We start from the raw sequence: 21,623 nt of genomic DNA on the forward strand, positions 1-21,623 counted from the left end.
AATGTACCACCAAGTGAAAATCCCGCTTCGTCATGTCAACTTCCTTCGTTTCCTCTGGTGGCCAGATGGGGACATCTCTCGGCCACTAAAGGAAATACAGAATGATTGCATCTTTTCGGTGCAACATCATCAGCCAGCTCAGCAAGCTACGCATTAAGAAGGACAGCTGAGGATAACAAAGGGTGCTTCGCATCTGAAGCAACAAGCACAGTTAAGAACAACTTTTATGTAGATGACTTGAAGGCTGTTGACACAAAGAGCCATGCCATCAAGCTCTGCGAGGAGTTGAAGTTACTCTGTGCAACTGAGGGTTTCAAATTAACTAAATGGATAAGTAACAACAAGGCTGTTCTAGCCTCCATCCCAGAGCCTGAAAGGGCAAAGGATGTAAAAAATCTTGACCTTGACATTGAGGATCTGCCCATTGAGAGAGTGCTGGGTGTGCAATGGTGTGTCAAAGATGTATTCATGTTCCAGGTAACCATCAAAGAGCATCCAACCAGTAGACGTGGAATTCTCTCCATGGTCAGCTCCATATATGATCCACTTGGGTTCCTTGCACCCATCACCTTTCCTGCAAAATGCATTCTACAGGAGTTATGCAAGCAGAACATTGGATGGGATGAGGAGTTGCCAGAGATCCATGTCCAATCCTGGAAGCGATGGTGGCAAGATCTTCCAAGAGTGAAAGAGTTCAAGGTCAGTCGCTGTTTGGTCCCAGCCACTTTTGGAAGTGTCAAGGCAGCCCAGATGCACCACGTCTGTGATGCAAGTGACATTGGGTATGGCACAGTTACCTATCTGAGGCTGACAAGTTGCAGCAACAGGGTTCACGTCACCTTTCTAATGGGAAAGGCCCATGTTGCCCCATTGAAACTGATGACTACACCAAGGATGGAGCTCACTGCTGCTGTTCTTGCAGTAGGTATGGACCAGATGCTATCTGAGGAGATACATATAGAATTGGAAAGGTCTCTATTCTGGACAGATAACCGTTTTGAGGTACATACGGAATGAAAGCAGAAGATTTCAGACCTTTGTAGCCAACCACCTTAACATCATCTGAAGTACGTCAGAGGCGTCTCAGTGGAAATACATAGGCACAAAATTGAACCCTGCTGATTGAGCCTCTTGGGGACTGCACATTGAAACCTTTCTGAAAAGACAGACCTGGATCAGCGGTCCGGATTTCTTAAAGGAATCACCTGATTGCTGGCCTGACCCTCCGTCTGAACTTGTCCTCCCTCCAGACGATCCTGAGTTAAGAAAGGTTGTTACAGTGAACGTTGTTGTAAAGGACAGCTATGATGTCACTACTTACCTGATGAATTACTTCTCACTATGGATGAAGCTGAATAAAACCATGGCATGGTTCCTCAGGTTGAAGTCCATTCTTTTAGAACTGGCCAGGAAACGCCAGGCAGGGATGGATCAAAGCAGGCATACAATGGTCACAAGAAAAGGAAAACAAGAGAAAACTGGTCCATACGTGTTATCAGCCAGTGATATGGAAGATGCAGAGATGGCTATTGTGCAGTTTTGCCAGAGGCAGGGATTTCCACAAGAAATGGCTTGCCTACGGAAAGGCTGGCAATACATAAGCAGAAACGGTGCCATCTATAGGCTAGACCCTGGCACCTTAAGGGTTGGTGGCTGCTTGAGAAAAATGGCCATGCCTACTGAACAAAAGCATCCTTCAATTCTACCTAAGGACCATCATGTTTCCAAACTGTTACTTCACCACATCCATCAAGAAGTTGGACACACTGGAAGGAATTTTATGCTCTCCAAGGTTAGACAAAGATGGTGGATTCCCTGTGCCAATGCTCTTGCCAGAAAGGTACAACCCCGATTCCAAAAAAGTTGGGACAAAGTACAAATTGTAAATAAAAACAGAATGCAATAATTTACAAACTTCAAAAACTGATATTGTATTCACAATAGAACATAGACAACATATCAAATGTCGAAAGTGAGACATTTTGAAATTTCATGCCAAATATTGGCTAATTTGAAATTTCATGGCAGCAACACATCTCAAAGTTGGGACAGTGGCAATAAGATGCTGGAAAAGTTAAAGGTACAAAAAAGAAACAGCTGGAGGACCAAATTGCAACTCATTAGGTCAATTGGCAATAGGTCATTAACATGACTGGGTATAAAAAGAGCATCTTGGAGTGGCAGCGGCTCTCAGAAGTAAAGATGGGAAGAGGATCACCAATCCCCCTAATTCTGCACCAACAAATAGTGGAGCAATATCAGAAAGGAGTTCGACAGTGTAAAATTGCAAAGAGTTTGAACATATCATCTACAGTGCATAATATCATCAAAAGATTCAGAGAATCTGGAAGAATCTCTGTGCGTAAGGGTCAAGGCCGGAAAACCATACTGGGTGCCTGTGATCTTCGGGCCCTTAGACGGCACTGCATCACATACAGGCATGCTTCTGTATTGGAAATCACAAAATGGACTCAGGAATATTTCCAGAGAACATTATCTGTGAACACAATTCACCGTGCCATCCGCCGTTGCCAGCTAAAACTCTATAGTTCAAAGAAGAAGCCGTATCTAAACATGATCCAGAAGCGCAGACGTCTTCTCTGGGCCAAGGCTTATTTAAAATGGACTGTGGCAAAGTGGAAAACTGTTCTGTGGTCAGACAAATCAAAATTTGAAGTTCTTTATGGAAATCAGGGACGCCGTGTCATTTGGATTAAAGAGGAGAAGGACGACCCAAGTTGCTATCAGCGCTCAGTTCAGAAGCCTGCATCTCTGATGGTATGGGGTTGCATTAGTGCGTGTGGCATGGGCAGCTTACACATCTGGAAAGACACCATCAATGCTGTAAGGTATATCCAGGTTCTAGAGCAACATATGCTCCCATCCAGACGACGTCTCTTTCAGGGAAGACCTTGCATTTTCCAATATGACAATGCCAAACCACATACTGCATCAATTACAGCATCATGGCTGCGTAGAAGAAGAGTCCGGGTACTGAACTGGCCAGCCTGCAGTCCAGATCTTTCACCCATAGAAAACATTTGGCGCATCATAAAACGGAAGATATGACAAAACAGACCTAAGACAGTTGAGCAACTAGAATCCTACATTAGACAAGAATGGGTTAACATTCCTATCCCTAAACTTGAGCAACTTGTCTCCTCAGTCCCCAGCCGTTTACAGACTGTTGTAAAGAGAAAAGGGGATGTTTCACAGTGGTAAACATGGCCTTGTCCCAACTTTGAGATGTGTTGTTGTCATGACATTTTAAATCACCTAATTTTTCACTTTAAATGATATATTTTCTCAGTTTAAATATTTGATATGTCATCTATGTTCTATTCTGAATAAAATATGGAATTTTGAAACTTCCACATCATTGCATTCCGTTTTTATTTACAATTTGTACTTTGTCCCAACTTTTTTGGAATCGGGGTTGTAATTCATGAGTGCACTACATGCAGAAAAGTCCATTCAAATTCTGGTGAACAGAAGATGGCAGACCTTCCTGTTGACAGGCTGACCTCCTGACCTACCACCCTTTACTCATGTAGGGGTTGATTTATTTTGGGCCACTGGAAGTAAAACGAGGCCATAGCTTTTAGGGTGTTCACACGGCACATATTTGCATCGATGCTGCACCGATGTATTTTGTTGCGATATATCTTACACCGGTGTAAATTTTGTGCAGCGTTCACACGTCACAACCCTGCTTACTAGAGAGAAGCGTGTTAGCACCGGTGCAGCCCCACTTGCGGTCACACGGCAGTTTCTGCGACCGTGTTATAGTAGCAAAAACTATTACTATCATTTCCTTTGATAGTAATAAAGTTTTGATATTTCCTTTTATTACTATCATTTCCTATCATTATTACTATCATTTCCGATAGTAATAATGCGGAAATGAAATATGCGCATGCGTGAAACTGTACTTCTTTTTCCCGGTTGTCATGGCATCACCAAGCGCCGGGAAAACAACGTGGATGAAGACACCAGTGTTGCCAGATATTGCTGACGTTTTCCAGCCCAAAATATGTTCAAATCCGTCAAAATGCACTTAAAACCGCCAAATCTGGCAACACTGGAAGACACGCAGTTCTGTTGTTGTTGATATTCGCCATTTTGGAAGCGCAAAATACCAGGATGCAAGTTATGCAATGCCCGTATGTAATCAACTCTCCTCACGCGTAGCGAGTCTACCCCTGTAGCGTTCAGACGGCCCATTTTATATCGGTGCTGCCCCGCAAACTAGCATTTACTCCGGAGTAAATTTCTTAAACCACCTCCTGAGCAGGGTTAGATTTGCACCGGTTTAAGCAGCTTTCAGGGGCTACACCGGTATAACTTTGTACCGTGTGAACGCTCTACCGGGGCAGCCCCGGTGCTACACCGGAGTAAAAGTTGCCATGTGAACACCCCTTTTGTGAAGCGCTATGGAGTGATTTTTACATGTCTTGTCAGCCGTGCTATGGACCCTTTTCACGTGACGTCACGACAAACGCGGCCGCCATTTTGGACATGTACTACCAGTAGTTTACCACAGCCAGCATTGAGGAACGGCAGCAAAGAAAGTGTTTATTTTCAGCAAGACTTCCATTATGCCACTATATTGTTGTGCACCTGGATGTAGTAACCATCAACAAACAAGGCAAGGGTTATCATTTTATCGGATCCCGACGGAGAAGATGGATAGCGGCCATTAACAGATTGGCAGCCCTCGGCATACCAACGCTTGTGTAGTGACCACTTTGTTGGAGGCAAGACGAATAAAATTAGCCAGAAAAGGCATTACATTGCTGTTAACATTCTGTGGCGGCGAGTGTGTAACCAAATAGGCTAAAATAACCCATTGTAACCTCTTTGTTCTTCTGTAGTAGCTATTAGCTAACGACATTAGCTAGCGTTGTGTTCCTTTGCTGTTGGTAGACTGTAGGACAGATCAGAGGCAGTGTTCTACAAACAGCGCTTAATTTGAGGGGGAGCAAGCCGGAGCGCGCTCCGGAACCTCGGGCGTTGGCTCCGGCAGCTATTTACACTGGATCCAGTGATCCTACACCTCTCTTGACTATGTAACCAAAAAAAAAAAAAACGATTGTCTTTAGGCTTGCCATCCTTCCACTTGCGAGTGGTAAGTGATCTGCGCTGGGATCACACACACAGCGGCTCAGTCCCGAATCGTGGCTCGTGCACTTCACTCGCGCGCTCTGTGAGCTGCGCAGGGCCGGAGTGCGCACCCTCCAGAGGGCACTCGCTGTTCAGGGCGGAGTGCTTTGGAGCACAGGATGCCTGCGGAGCCGAGCGTATCCGTGTATTGGTGTTGCTGTGTGCAGACGAATCGTGTATTGGTGTTGCTGTGTGCACGCTAATCGCTTTTAAAAACGTTAATCTGATGATCCGCTGATACGGTCTAATGTAAACATGGGCTAAGTGTTCAAAACAAGAGGAACATGTATTTGTCTCTTAAATCCAGGCCGTTCCCTGTAATCTCTAACAGCGGTTGGAGAAAGTAATGGCAAATAGCGAGTGCACAAACCATAGAAGGGAAACTGTACACAGCGCCAGGGCAGTGTGATGGTATGTCTACTTTTAGATTGTGTTAGCTTATCAATGAACACACTCGTCATTCGACGAGTTTCACGTCTTTACGACGGATACTTAAATGTGTGTTAGGTATTATTGTTGCAGTCTAAGCAGTCATTGTACCAGCTAGATGAGCGAGAACCGAAAGGGTCTGTGCCATAAACCGTTATTTCTGTACGGCGTTGCTAATGTGTCGTTACTGTTATTTCTCCCTCTGCTCGCCCTGTAAATGCCCTACGTCGCTGGATAGCGAAGGTGTTTTCTGCATCTCGCTCCTTTTTCTTGTATGTTCTCCGTTTGTCGCCTTCCTCGCATTCAAACCAATTCGAGCCGAAGTCCACTACATGTCCAAAATGGTGGTCGCGTTTACGAAGGTCACGTGACTGAAAAGGGTCTATACATCTGGAGGTTGCACAATCGCTTGATAATGACTCCTGTATACATGCATTCAGATGCTTCATCGCTAGAAGAGGGCAAGTGTCTGAGTTGCGGTCTGACAATGGAACAAACCTTGTCTCAACTGAAAAGGAACTGAAGCTTTGGAATCCTGAAACTTGCAACAAATAGAACAAAGTCTACTCCAAAAGGGAGTGAAATGGACCTTTAATCCTCCCCATGGTGGGATATGGGAGAGACTCATTCGCATGGTTAAGAGAATACTACAGTCCGTGACCAGCCAACAGTATCTGGATGATGAAGGCCTTCAGACAGCGATGTGAGAGATTGAGGCCATTCTTAATAGCCATCCACTCACAACGGTCTCTGATGATCCGAATGATTTAGAGCCACTAACACCTAACCATCTCTTACAGCTTAAGGTTCAGCCTGTCTTACCTCCAGGGTTGTTTGCAAAGGAAGACTTGTATGTGAGGCACCGCTGGAGGCAAGTGCAGTACATTGCCGACCTATTCTGGAAGCGATGGATCCGAGAATATCTCCCCCTTTTGCAGATGAGGCAAAAATGGACTCGCGTCAGACGCAACTTCCAACGGGGAGACATTGTACTTGTAGCAGACACCACGGCACCACAAGAATCGTGGATGTTGGCCAGAGTTACTGAAGCCCTCCCTGATTCTAAAGGCTTGGTTCGCAGTGTACAACTTCAGACCAAAACAAGCCAGCTTGAGAGACCTGTCAGCAAGATTTGCTTGCTGGTAGAAGGCCAGCAACCTAAAGCTGAATAAGCCTGTATGAACTTGCGCACGTGCACACACACAGACGCATGCACTGATTCTTTGCATACAGTAGATTCTGTATAGTACATGGCTCTTTAGAAAATTTACATTTTTGTTTTGTTATAGCTTGCTTCCTGTGGTAGCTATAAGGGGCGGGCTGTGTAAGAGCCATTTTTGAGTTTAAAGTCAAATTGTAATATGTGCTACAGGAGCTCCCTTACCCCCTAGTTCTTTTATTTTGAAAAGGACCCTTAGTTTGATAGAGTTGGATACAGCCTTGAAGTTAAGATGGCCGCCGTTCACCTTTGATCTCAGAAGCAGAGAACAAAGGAATTTGTTTGGAGACTAGTGGCATATAGTTCTTTACAAGCTTTGAGCTTTACAAGCCTTTGAATTTTGATATACTTAGTTTTTGATCTCTCCTTGGATATACTTTGTACCTTTTTTAACCACCTTGCCTACTGACCATTTTGTTTGAATTACAGGATTTGTTTGGAGCATTCTTTGTCCATTCAACTATCTGCCTGCTTCCCTGTCTGCCTGCCTCGCTTGACATTCATCCATCCCTCTGTTATCATCCATCTGAAAAGGTACAAGTTATACCTTAATTGAAAGCTTGTCAAAGAAGTGACTAAAGTCAATCTTGAAACGTGTCACAACAATTCCTGAGTACTGACAGCACAGCTACACCGACTTCTCCCATCTGATTGGTCAGGAGGTGTTGATTAGTATTCTATACGAGCAGCTCGGACTGTAATACAGTTACTAATGACAGGTTTGTGTTGTACACTCGCTCTAATGCACTGCTGCAGTAAAGGTCATCAGTTACTACATTTACACTCACAACCTCCTGAAAAGAGCATAAAACATAATTTCTGCATTACGGCTAAGACGACATCCCCCCCCCCCCCGTCTGCCTCTCTCCATGTGTGTCTCTGTCTCTCTCTCACACTCACTCTCTGGCTCTGTCTCTCTCGCTCTTTCTCTCTCACTCGCTGTCTCTGTCTGCCTCTCCCACACACTCACTCACTCTGTCTGTCTGCCTCTCGCTCCCTGTCAGTCTCTCTCTCTCTTGCCCCGTCTCCCTCGCTCTCGCGCTCTGTCTCTCATGTGCCGTCTCCCTCTCACTCTGTCTCTCACGCTCCATCTCCCTTGCATTCTCGTTCGCTCTCTGTCTGTCTCTCACGCTCCATCTCCCTTTCACTTGCCCTCCCTTGCGCTCCTGCTCTGTCTCCTGCGCTCTGGCACTCTAGCTCTCGTGCTCTGGCTCCCGCGCTCCCATTCTGTGTCTCGCGCTCTGTCTCCCCGCGCTCTTGTCTCCTCGCGCTGTAGCTCTCATGTTCTGGCACTCGAGCTCTTGTGCTCGCTCTCGCATGCCGTCTCCCATGCTCTGTCTCCCTCGTGCTCCTGCTCCCGCGCGTTCCCCCTCCATCTCGCTCTGTCTCCCTCGCGCTCCGTCTCCGGCACTCCCCGTCTCCCACACTCTGGTGCTTTATCTCCCACTCTCTGATGCTCCCTCGCACTCCAGCCCTGACTTCTTCGCGCTCCGTCTCCTGAGTGCTCCCGCTCCGTCTCCCGTGCTCCATCTCCCAGACTTTATCTCCCACTCTGACGCTCCGTCTGCCGCGCTCCCGCCCCGACTTCCTCGCGCTCTGTCTCCCACGCTCCGTCTTCCTAGTGCTCCCGCTCCGTCTCTCATGCTCCGTCTCCCTCACATTCCCGCTCAGTCTCCTGCGCTCTGCCGCCCACACTCCACCTCCCTCTCGCTCTGCTCCCGTCTCCCCATGTCCTTCTCGCGGTCCATCTCCCTCACGCTCCCGCTCCATCTCCCCCTTGTACTCCTGCTCCGTCTCCCTCTAGCACCCCCCGTCTCCCCCACGCTCCATCTTCTCGATCCCGCTCCCTCTCCCATGCACTCTGTCTCCCTCACACACTCACTCTCACGCACTCCCAGTCTCCCTCGCGCTCCCGCTCTCCGTCTCCCTCGCTTCCCATCTCCCCCTCGCTCCACATCTCCTGCACTCTGTCTCCCGCACTCCAGTGCTCCGTCTCCCTCGCTTCCCATCTCCCCCTCGCTCCACATCTCCTGCACTCTGTCTCCCGCACTCCAGTGCTCCGTCTCCCATGCTCTGGTGCTCCGTTTCCCGCACACTCCCCTATGTTCTGCACCCGCGCGCTCCGTCTCCCTCGCGCCCCCTCGCTCTGTCTCTCTCACTCTGGCTCTCTCTCCCGCCCTGTCTCCCTCTTGCTTGCTCTGTAATTGTTTAGTAAATGTCATAATTTACTGAACAAAAATGTAGAATAATTTCTTTGTGTGTTTTGTAATTCTTAAAAAGTTCTTTCAAGTCTTCAGGGTGTGTCTGCTTTCTTGGTAACATCACAAGCTGCTTTTATTTTATTTATTTATTATTAACATCAGTAAAGACAGACAGAGGCTGTTCTGATGTAAACATATCTGGAACCTCTCATCTGAGGACGTTCCATAAGAATAAATGTAACCATAAATTGATAGTCATTCTATAATTAATTAAAAAAAAATCATCATTGCTGTGGTGTAACAGGAGGAACAAACAATGTCAGGACACGCAGTTATAGGAAACTAGTTCCAGTAGCTTCACTTCATGTCTGTACCATCACACCACCATCATAATATTGATTCTTTTTGTCCAACAGCAGTGATTTATTCTGGACAGACAACATGCAGGAAGACACAAATCTGACCTCGTACTCTCGCAGTAGTAATTTGGCTCGCGTCCTCCTCAGATGCTTCCTGACCGAATGGCTTTCCCTGGACTCGCCCTCATTAGCAGCTCCTGGTCTCACCACCAGCATGAGTCAGAGGTAAAGAGGTGAGAAACACATGTGCACTCTTCACATATCTAATCCAGTTAAACAATACGAAGCATAAACATAACAGCTGTGTCTGGCACATGGTGAGGATTTCTCCATCACGCCTCTAATCTGAGGTGGAACCCTCAGGGTTCTGATGGATCGATCTGATGATAAACTTGGATAAGGAACTGAGAAGTGCTGTGTGGGTCACATTAGCATACAGATCCATGGAGTTCGTTGGATTAGACAGTATTTCTTGTTCTTCATAACAACAGGTTTATGTTGTTCCGTCTCTAAATGTGTCTAAAGGTGATAACATTCCTCAACACCGAGGATCTGACTCCTGACTCTTACCAATAATCTCCCGGCACGGCTTTTCAGGTGTGATGGGAACTCTGCAGGTGGGACACTGACTGCACTTCTGAAGCCAAAGCTCGATGCAGGCTGCGCAGAACACGTGGTGGTTACAGCAGATCATCGGCTTACGGACCTACACACAGGACAAGACAGAAGGTCAGTACGATGAGAGCTGAGAGATGGAGACAGACAGACACAAAGACAGAGAGAGACTGACAGACAGACACAGAGACTGACAGACAGACACAGAGACTGACAGACAGAGTCTCTCTCTCTGTCTCTCTCTGTGTCTGTCTATCAGTCTCTCTCTCTGTCTGTCAGTCTCTGTCTGTCAGTCTCTGACAGAGAGAGAGACACACAGACACAGAGAGACTGACAGAGAGAGACTGACAGAGACTGACAGACACACAGACAGACAGAGAGAGACAGACAGACAGAGAGAGACTGACAGAGAGAGAGAGAGAGACACACAGAGACTGACAGACAGAGTCTCTCTCTCTCTCTGTGTGTCTGTCAGTCTCTGTCTATCAGTCTCTGTCTGTCTCTGTGTCAGTCTCTCTCTCTGTCAGTCTCTGACAGAGAGAGACAGACACACACACACAGAGAGAGAGAGAGAGACAGACAGAGAGAGACAGACAGACAGAGAGAGACTGACAGAGAGAGAGACACACAGAGACTGACAGACAGAGTCAGTCTCTCTCTCTCTCTCTCTCTCTCTCTCTCTGTGTGTGTCTGTCAGTCTCTGTCTATCAGTCTCTGTCTGTCTCTGTGTCAGTCTCTCTCTCTGTCAGTCTCTGACAGAGAGAGACAGACACACACACACAGAGAGAGACTGACAGAGACTGACAGACAGAGAGAGAGAGACAGACTGACAGAGTCTCTCTCTCTCTGTGTGTGTCTGTCAGTCTCTGTGTCTGTCAGTCTCTCTCTGTCAGTCTCTGACAGAGAGAGACTGACAGACACACAGAGAGAGACTGACAGACAGACACAGAGAGCGTGACAGACACAGAGAGAGAGTGACACACAGAGAGACTAACAGACAGACACACAGACTGACAGAGACAGACAGACAGAGAGAGAGACAGAGAGACTGACAGACACAGAGAGAGAGAGAGAGAGACGCACAGAGAGAATGTAGTCAGAGCCATAATGCAGAAATGTTTTTATATTCCTTTAAGGAAGTTGGGAGTATAATGAAAGCCTTTTTGAATGTGGTGTCCATATTTTAAGTCACTGAAGTTAGTCAGTTGTTTCTAAACACAAGATGTTACATCAGTGACAAATTTCCATTAAATACATCAACAGCACTCAAAGCACACAGCATTCATCCCACCAGCATCAATACATTAGTCTATTCAATCCTTTTTTTCAGTAAGACTAAAGTGTAACTCTAATATATCGAAAATATAAAACTTGAGCGTGGAAGGAAACTCTACTCGGTGTTGGCCGCCCACTCCTCTAAACTTTGACCCTGGAAGCACTTATCTACACCTTAACACTTCAGAAGTTTTTTTTGTTTGGGTTTTTTTTAAGTTATTTTTAAAGGCATATGTTCATGTCTCATGTTCTCCATATCTCTGTCTGTACAAGAATAACAATTTAAATTTAATAAAAACCTATTACTGCACATTTATTTATAGTATTTAAAACTGTTTGATAGACTTCATACCTCCGATCAGCATATTAAAATTAATCTGGATTTTTTTTTTAATGCAAAGGACTCTGAAGTAGTACAACTCTTTAGACTTGTGGGACAAATTCTTTTTCCATTAAACCATTTTTACTGCTTCATGAACCTTGAAAGTTATCCAGTGATGTCTGTTATTGTGGGGCTTTTTGAACATTTTTAAACTATACCATGACCAATAAATTAAGATACAGCTTTGGCACCATATTCTGAGAATATCTGTCCTACCCAAGCAGGCTTTAGTGCCATTTTATCTCCTATAAAATATTTCTGTAACCTTATCAGGAAATAAATGTCTCTGTTAAAATGCATGAAGTAAAAGGAATATATGGGAATACAAAAGTGAAACGCGCATGCGCAGGACGTCTGAATGTGAAAAATATACTTTGATATTTAACAATAAATACAGAAATACACAAATTAAAAATATAAAGGCGCTTCAGGGTAGATTTGTGCCGTGAGCAAACATATATATGTACTATTAAGTTTGATGAAATAAAAATAAATCAACTATAAGTAAGTCATACTTGCCAACCCTTCCGATTTCGGCGGGAGGCTCCCAATTTTAGCCTCCATCTCCTGCTTCCCGATTGTATTTGTTAAAAACTGGATAATCTCCCGGTTTTGGGAAATCCCTACCGCCAAGTTAAAAATACTCCCGATTATGTCCAATCAGAATCTTATGAGAAGCACTGCTTAGAGCCCTGCACTCCCGCGGGACTCGCGGGACCCGCCGCAAAGCAGTGCGGCGCGGGACAAATTTTGAAAGCTCATTGCGGGCGGGACCGGAAGTGCACATATGCGCGCGCAGGCGGGGGCGGGAGTGCACATATGCGGCGGGAGCGGTGATAAGCTACAGTCCCGCTAACTAAAAACGTGTTTGAAATAAAATTTATAAGTTATTAATTTATGTCTATCATATATAATTTTTGCTGGATATTTTATTTGGCATTAATAAAAACATTTTAAGATGCCTAAATTTGCAGAGAGAGTCAGATTGCCAGATTGAGTGAGGAATGGCATCTTAAATTTGCCACTGATCACCCTAACGGGAAATCCTTTGATCACTCTAATGACTCGCAGTTCACACCCAGCTAGCAAGAGAACCATGAGTGAAGTGATTTACTGCTTGCGTTTGTCTACAACTCTAATCAGAGAGACAGGTTACACAGTAACCGTAGGCTTGACTCCATGCTATCCCAGAAATCCTTCCTGTAATATGCAAATTTGGCTGTCCAATCAGAGGTGGCCAAATTTGCATATTACAGGAAGGATTTCTGGGATAGCATTGAGTCAAGCCTACCGTCACTGTGTAACCTGTCTCTCTGATTAGAGTTGTAGACTAACTCAAGCAGTAAATCAATTCACTTCTCTTACTAGCTCTGCAATAAAAAAAAAAAAAAAAAAAACACCATTGGTACAAAGTAAGCCCATTCACTTTTTTATGCTGATCAGAGAATTACAATGGCTTCTCATGTGATAAAAATGTGCGATTCGCGATTAAATATTTTAATCGCTTGACAGCACTAATAATTATTATTATTAGAGACACTACATGCTGAATTCAGAAACAAGGTAAATAATAAACGTGAACTGTAGATATTTATGCTCAAATCCACTCAAAGTAGGGGGCGGGGCACCATCACGCTGTGTCAAGACAAGAACTTTCCTGAGAAATAACGCGAACGTCTGCATCATGCGGGATTTGCGAGCGGGACAAAGGCCCAATCCCAATTCTAATTTCTACCCCTACCCCTCCCCCTTCCCCTCCGCCTTCCCCTTGGCCCTTCCCCTTGAAACTGAGCTACAAGGGATAGGGCTTGAAATTCAACCCTTACGTATTGGGATAGCCCTTCAACGATCGCATACGTCATCGCGTACCTCCGTCAGCGTTTACGTTAGCAAAACGCGACCAAATGCGTCATTGGCTGCGACCAGCCGCTACAGTCAGAGGCAGAACCAGAAATCTCTGCTGGCAGGGTGTGATTTGTTAACTAACACCACTGAATGGGATATCTTTGGCACTTCGTGCACCACATCCGACAGAATGAGGTGTCAGAACACTCATGTAAACAATAAAAGCGAGAATAACAGAACAAAACGTACGCAGTAAAGCAACCGAAAACAATACTCACTCCCAAAGCTTTTTAGCAGCAGCTTGGATTTCAGAAATCGCTGCTCATTCTCAGCTCGAAAGCGAATCAAGCGGCGTGTTTCCTCTGGATAACAACTTAAAACACGTAAATAATGGAGAAAATACATTTATGACAATCTTTCGCCGCGGGAACCGTCATCTTTATGAAATCCGCATGGCATTGTGGGAAATCACTCAAACCCCTTCGTTCGGAGTCTGCTCCAGGAAAATCTCCGTTTGGAGGGGTACAGAAGCCCTCCCCCTTCCCCTACCCCTCCGCGTTAACTGGGATTGGGATACCCCTACCCCTTCACGTGAACGCGCAAAATGGAGGGGAAGGGCCAAGGGGTTGGTCCAAGGGGTGAAATGGGATTCGGCCAAAATATGGCAGGCGCGGGCGGGAGCAAGACTGAAAATCATAATTCTTTGCGGGCGCGGGACTGTACAACGCGGGCGGGAGCGGGACTGAAAAATCCGACCCGCGCAGACCTCTAGCACTGCTGACGTCAACTGATTTTTAACCAATCAACGCACAGAACGACAGTCACTTCCATAATGTTCAAACTCCACACAAAGACCCCGCCAGTCACTGGGTTCGAACCCAGAACCTTCTTGCTGTGAGGCGACTGTGCTAACCACTTACACCACAAATACACTCACTAGTAATTTCAAGATTACTAACAAGTGTATTTTGGTCGTACTAAAATTTTGCATTCGAGTGAATTTCTTTGCGGATTATATTTTGATAGTATGGTAGTATGTATAGTGCCATTTTTTACATTTTGTTTGAAAACTTTCAAAGTTTGCAAATGAGCAAATTCCTCTGATGCATTGGGATAGGATTTTGATAGTATTTCTAGTGATTTTTAAATATTTTGTTGGAAAGTGTTTAGTGAGAGAGATGCATTTTAGTAGTACTAAGACAGTGCAGTATTTTATTTAATTGCGTTGTTACTCATCTCATCATCTCTAGCCACTTTATCCTGTTCTACAGGGTCGCAGGCAAGCTGGAGCCAGTATTGCCAGATTGGGCGGTTTTAAGTGCATTTTGGCGGATTTGAACATGTTTTGGGCTGGAAAATGTCAGCAGTATCTGGCAACACTGGCTGGAGCCTATCCCAGCTGACTACGGGCGAGAGGTGGGGTACACCCTAGACAAGTCACCAGATCATCACAGGGCTGACACATAGACACATGCCCCTTTTCCACCAAATCAGTTCCAGGACTGGTTCGGGGCCAGTGCTTAGTTTGGAACCAGGTTTTCTGTTTCCACTGACAAAGAACTGGCTCTGGGGCCAGAAAAACCGGTTCCAGGCTAGCACCAACTCTTTGCTGGGCCAGAGGAAAGAACCGCTTATGTCAGTGGGGGGCGGAGTTGTTAAGACCAACAACAATTGCAAGACCGCGAAAGGTCACCATTTTTAAGCGACGAGAAGCAGCAGCTGTACAAACACGAAGTCATCCATTATTATTGTTGTTGACAAGGTTTATGCAAACGCAGCAACGTAACTGACGTATACATGATGTGGCTCCCCTTAGCACCACAAGCTATGGAAAAGCAAACTGGTTCTCAGCTGGCTCACAAGTTGAATGAGTTGTGAACCAGCACCGGCCCCGAACCAGCCCTGGAACTGATTTGGCGGAAAAGAGGTATCAGACAACCATTCACACTCACATTCACACCTACAGTCAATTTAGAGTCACCAGTTAACCTAACCTGCATGTCTTTGGACTGTGGGGGAAACCGGAGCACCCGGAGGAAACCCACGCGGACACGGGGAGAACATGCAAACTCCGCACAGAAAGGCCCTCGCCGGCCACAGGGCTCAAACCCAGGCGACAGCGCTAACCACTACACCACCGTGCCGCCCTGAGTTGTTATTTTGGTTAAATCTTATTTAAAAATTTTAATTTATATAAAAGATGATATACTTCTCTGTATTTTTACATGAGCTTACAGAAGGAAAGCACATTTGATGCAATCCAATAATACTTTCATTCACTGTGACTCTTTTAAGAAATGATAAACATTCTTCTAAAGCATCACTTGTGTTATTTTCTGTGGGTCTCTGTATGGATACAATATTCAGGCAGGAGATTTTTCAGCTCAAAATCTGATTTAAGACTTTCCTTTCATTGTTATTATATTAAAATTCAAGACAAGAGTATTATGGGCGGCACGGTGGCGGAGTGGTTAGCGCTGTCGCCTCACAGCAAGAAGGTCCGGGTTCGAGCCCCGTGGCCGGCGAGGGCCTTTCTGTGCGGAGTTTGCATGTTCTCCCCGTGTCCGCGTGGGTTTCCTCCGGGTGCTCCGGTTTCCCCCACAGTCCAAAGACATGCAGGTTAGGTTAACTGGTGACTCTAAATTGAGCGTAGGTGTGAATGTGAGTGTGAATGGTTGTCTGTGTCTCTGTGTCAGCCCTGTGATGACCTGGCGACTTGTCCAGGGTGTACCCCGCCTTTCACCCAGAGTCAGCTGGGATAGGCTCCAGCTTGCCTGCGACCATGTAGAACAGGATAAAGCGGCTAGAGATAATGAGAATGAGGAGTGTTATTTCAGATTTTTCACTCTGAGCTCTCTCAGGCCTGATACATGAATCCCATAACCTATTTATAGGACAGTATCAACAATTCAAAAACTCTTTAATTGTATAAATTTAAAATGGTTTGCAATTAATTGGGAACATCCGGGACATTATAAGGCATATTTAAAAAAAAAATGTTAAAACAATATTAAAAAGTCCTTTAGCGTTAATTCAAATCTAAAACTGAGTTGTTTGGGGTTTTTTTTTAGATTTAATAGAAATAATTTGCGTTAAACAAACTAAATTTAGCATATACAATTATAGAAATATAAATATTAATCGAATAAACAAAAAAAAAAGTCACGTGTTTTTAATCATAACTCCAAACTCGATAAACGTTACCTTTCCGAGGCAAATCTGACAAGATATGGGTAATGTCAGAGACAAAGTCACGTTCTGGATATTCTGAGCCATTTCTGAATGTAAAATAAAGCGTTAAAGTTACTTTAATCAAAACAAAACTCCTTCCTCTGGATCACTGTAGCTACGGCGAGTCGGCGGGACCAAACGACCCGAGAACGGATTCGCGAATCAGCTTCCTGTGAAGAAATGAGTGACGCGCATGCGCAGTAAGGTAGCATTCGTTGCCGTTTTGAATCCGCCATGTTTTCTGTGTATTATGGTGTAGTTTTGCAGATAAATAACACATAGCATGTTGAGGGATCAACAGACTTGCAGAACTTTATAATGAAAAATGGTTCAAGGTCGCAGAAGCACGACATTCAGAGAAATTAGCCTGATTAAACATAGCAGTACATACAAGCTTCACAATGTTGAGTGGACTAATACAGAAACGTGACTGTTTTTCTTTCTAATTTTAGATTTTACCTGATTATTTTAATATTAATTAATTCAGGGTCCACGGTGGCGTTGTGGTTAGCGCTGTCGCCTCACAGCAAGAAGATCCAGGTTCGAGCCCAGTGGCCGGTGAGGGCCTTTCTGTGTGGAGTTTGCATGTTCTCCCTGTGTCCATGTGGGTTTCCTCCAGGTGCTCTGGTTTCCCCCACAGTCCAAAGACATGCAGGTTAGGTTAATTGGTGGCTCTAAATTGACCGTAGGTGTGAATGGTTGTCTGTGTCAGCCCTGCGATGACCTGGTGATTTGTCCAGGGTGTACCCCGCCTCTCGCCCATAGTCAGCTGGGATAGGCTCCAGCTTGCCTGCGACCCTGTAGAAGGATAAAGCGGCTAGAGATGATGAGATGAGTACATACAAGCTTCACAATGTTGAGTGGACTAATACAGAAACGTGACTGTTTTTCTTTCTAATTTTAGATTTTACCTGATTATTTTAATATTAATTAATTCAGGGTCCACGGTGGTGTAGTGGTTAGCGCTGTCGCCTCACAGCAAGAAGATCCAGGTTCGAGCCCAGTGGCCGGCGAGGGCCTTTCTGTGTGGAGTTTGCATGTTCTCCCTGTGTCCATGTGGGTTTCCTCCAGGTGCTCTGGTTTCCCCCACAGTCCAAAGACATGCAGGTTAGGTTAATTGGTGGCTCTAAATTGACCGTAGGTGTGAATGGTTGTTTGTCTCTGTGTCAGCCCTGCGATGACCTGGTGATTTGTCCAGGGTGTACCCCGCCTCTCGCCCATAGTCAGCTGGGATAGGTTCCGGCTTGTCTGCAACCCTATAGAACAGGATAAGCGACTGCAGATAATGGATAATTCAGGATCAGGGTGGATCTGGAGCTTATCCCAGGAATACTGGGTGGGAGGCAGGAAACACCCTGGATGGGATTCTAGTCTATCATAAAGCACTCTGCATACACACTAAAGGCCAATTTATGCTGACAACGCAGTCCTCGCAGATGGCGTCCGCGTAGCCCCCCCACCTTCGCAGACGCTCTGCGCGCACCTCCCAAAAATTGTGACCACCGCAGAAGCCTCGCAGACAGCGTTGCAGACAAGAGGGCTCTGATTGGTCCACTCTACATCCGCTGTACACGCACTTCCGCTTCCCTACTTTCCCGGTTTGGTTTGTTTTCACGACCGCCATTTTTAAAAACACGAGCGAAGATGGAGCAGCACGAAGAGCGGTTGATCGAGGAAGTGAGAAAGTACGTACATCTATACGACTCCAGTTCTAGTCATTATAAGTAACCGGAGGATAAACACTCCACTAACCACACCCACCAACTACTCCTAGCGATTTTGCGACTTCGCGCCCCCTTGCATTGTAGCGGTGAATAACATCGCGCACGCCTATTACTCCCCGCTCAATGATAAATTACAACTGTCTGCGAAAAGCTATCTGCGAAAGCCTTGTCGCAAGAGCATGCAGAGGCCTTTATAGTGCTTTCACGGTACCTTGTAAGCGGTAATTTGCAAGTTGTAATAATGTCATTTCCCATCTCAGAGCATTCAGTGTGACATGGACAAGAAAAATAAATCCACCCTTCATGTCTCCACTAAAGCATGTTTTGCTTGATTTATTTATGGCAACACAGCAGTGTAGAGGTTAGTACCATTGCCTCACAGCAAATAGGTCCTGGGTTCAAGCCCAACGGCTGACGTGGAGTTTGCATGTTCTCTCTGCATCTGTGTGGGTTTCCCCTACAGTTCAAAGACATGTGGTTAGGTTAACATGGGGTGGCCTTGGGCTGAAGTGCGCTTGAGCAAGGCACTTAACTTCCAACTGCTCCCTGGGTGCCGTAGCATAGCTGCCCCCCTGCTCTGTGTGTGCACGCGCTCATTGCTCGCTTGTCAGCATTGTAGTCAAGTCACTAAACCTTGAGTCTGAGTCCAGTCTTGGATCTCCACTGTCTGAGTCAAGTCCAAGTCATTAAAGAAAATTTCGAGTTGAGTCCAGTATTGATCTGAGTCAAGTATTTGAATCAAAATATTTGTCTCTCTTGAAGCAGAATATTCTGTTGTTGCACAGCAAAAAAAAAACAGGACTTGAAACAGATGTGGACACATTTGCAGCGGAGCTTCACATGTGGTTGAAACGTGTGTCTCAAAAAGTGTCCTCTGGAAAACCACAAGGATCATCACCACTTCAGTTGCTGTTACAGTTACCACCATGTACAAACATCATTGCACAGTACTTGAAAATTTATACTTAAAATCACAATCTATTTCAACAGTCTTTCACTTTGTATCCCTTACTCTTGTGGACTATAAGAAAGGTGGTCAGTTTTAGAAATACATTCTACACCTCTTCTCACCACAAGTAACATGCCCGGTATATAACCTGTAGCTCTGAAATTCTGTGCAGTTCATTTCCAAGTCAAAAGTTAATTTTTGGCAGCAGAGAAAAACACAAAATCTAAGGTTTTATTTTTGAACTATCGTGGAACAGAAAAGTTTTCCCTGATTGTCAAACAGCCCTTAAAAGTAGAGAAGGGGGACTTTAGGGAGTTCAGAGTCTGTGGCCTTGTTGATTTGATGTCATTTTATAAGCAAGGAAGGAACTAGCAGTTGAGAAGAGTACACAGTTTGACAAGTTGAAATTACAAGTTGACAGGCATGTTTTCAGTGGATTTTACCAGTTGTAGACAGGGAATTATAAGTTGCAACATTGCCCCAAATAACCACATTAGCTGATCCACATATTGGCAATTTTGGGGAAGTGGGAGGAAACCAGAAAACTCTGAGGAAACCCACAGGGACACATGTGAAACTCCACATAGACAATCAAACATGGGAGCACTGTGCCTTTTTTTTTAATAGCATTTTAAAAAATTCACAAAGTCAACAATTACACAACTATAAGCTTACATACCATCTAATAAACACTCATCCTATGCAGGGTTGCAGGAGCCTATCCCAGCTGACTACAGGCAAGAGGCAGGGTACACTCTGGACAAGTCGCCAGATCATTGCAGGGCTGACACACCAATGGGCAAGTTAGAGCCACCAATTTAACCTAACCTGCATGTCTTTGGACTGTGGGGGAAACCTGGTGCACCCAGAGAAAACTTGCACAGAAACAGGGAGAACATGCAAACTCCACACAGAAAGGGCCCCTGACAGCCACTGGGCTCAAACCCAGAACCTTCTTGCTATGAGGCAACAGTGCTAACCACTACACCACCATGCCAGCTGCTTATAGACGACTGAGATGAAAATGATGGTATATGAGTGCAAAAATGTATATGTTCCAGGTCAGAATTGTACAGTAGGTCAGGTGGAATTTTTCAACCTAGGTTAGAATTTTTAACCCAGGTCATAATTTGCTACTTGGATTAGGGAGACTTACTATATCTAGGGTTAGGTTTAGGATTTGGGAAGACTTTGTATTTTATAATAAACCATAAAGTACCTTGGGGTTAGGTTTAGGGTGAGGATTTGGGAAGACTTTGTATTTTATAATAAACCATAAAGTACCTTGGGGTTAGGTTTAGGGTGAGGATTTGGGAAGACTTTGTATTTTATAATAAACCATAGCGTACCTTGGAGTTAGGTTTAGGGTGAGGATTTGGGGAGACTTTGTATTTTAAACTACTTGATGCACCATAAGACTGGACTGGTTAATAAATTCAAAATCACTCCTTCCATTGTAATTTTTGCTGGTCTAGTGGTTAAGGTGTTGGGTTAAGAATCAGAAGGTTCTGAATTCAAATCCTGGTTAAGTATGAAACAAAAAGAGTCATCTATATCCCCTGCCTTATATACCAATTTTCAAGATATTATGTGTCATGTTTTTCAAGTTCTGCTGCAGGAAACTAACCCTACCTCTTTACATTGACCTCAGCAGCAAATGGCATAAACCCACCGGACCTTTCATCCAGGTGAGCTAAAAATTAAAATTTTTCACATTTCTTAGTATCAAAAGGCACATATACATTACTTAATCAACACATATACCAACTTTCAAGACCATACCACTCATAGTTTTCAAGTTCTGCTACGGAAACAAAACCTACCCCTAAGACTAACCTGACAGACTAAGTCTGAAACTGTTTCCATGGAAACATGAAAAATTAAAATTTCTTAAATTGCTTAGTATGAAAAGGCACATCTACATCACTTTGTTAAAGGGGTACCAAATATAATATATACAGTTGCTGATGTGATAAAGTAACGTATTCTTAAGTATTCTATCAAATTTATATACTAGAAAACAATGAAATATCTTGGTAATTGTAAATATAATAGTCGGTACGCTAAACGGCACAAGAGTTGCCATTTTTAAAAGACCGTGACGTCAGCCCTACCCACTGCACTAGGAGAGAAGCGTGTAATCATGGCGTCGGGCGCATCAAGTGAAAGCGACAGCTCTGTCGAATCATACGAAGAAATCCCGCAAGACACACTGCAAGCAGGCTATGGCT

General features: G+C 44.8%; 1 protein-coding gene across 1 annotated transcript in view; it reads right to left on the reverse strand.

Moving 5' to 3' along the window:
- obi1 (ORC ubiquitin ligase 1) overlaps positions 1-16,857 on the reverse strand; it is a 29,262-nt gene extending 12,405 nt beyond the window's left edge. Inside the window, exons 1-3 of the mRNA XM_060920047.1 lie at positions 16,693-16,857; positions 9,942-10,077; positions 9,477-9,568 (exon numbers count right to left, since the gene is read on the reverse strand). Coding sequence (XP_060776030.1) covers positions 9,477-9,568; positions 9,942-10,077; positions 16,693-16,764 — 300 coding nt within the window. The 5' untranslated portion in view covers positions 16,765-16,857. The remainder of the gene's footprint in view (positions 1-9,476; positions 9,569-9,941; positions 10,078-16,692) is intronic.
- Positions 16,858-21,623: the final 4,766 nt, after the last annotated feature.

Source organism: Neoarius graeffei, chromosome 4, assembly GCF_027579695.1.
Source record: "Neoarius graeffei isolate fNeoGra1 chromosome 4, fNeoGra1.pri, whole genome shotgun sequence".
Classification (NCBI taxonomy): Eukaryota; Metazoa; Chordata; class Actinopteri; order Siluriformes; family Ariidae; genus Neoarius; species Neoarius graeffei.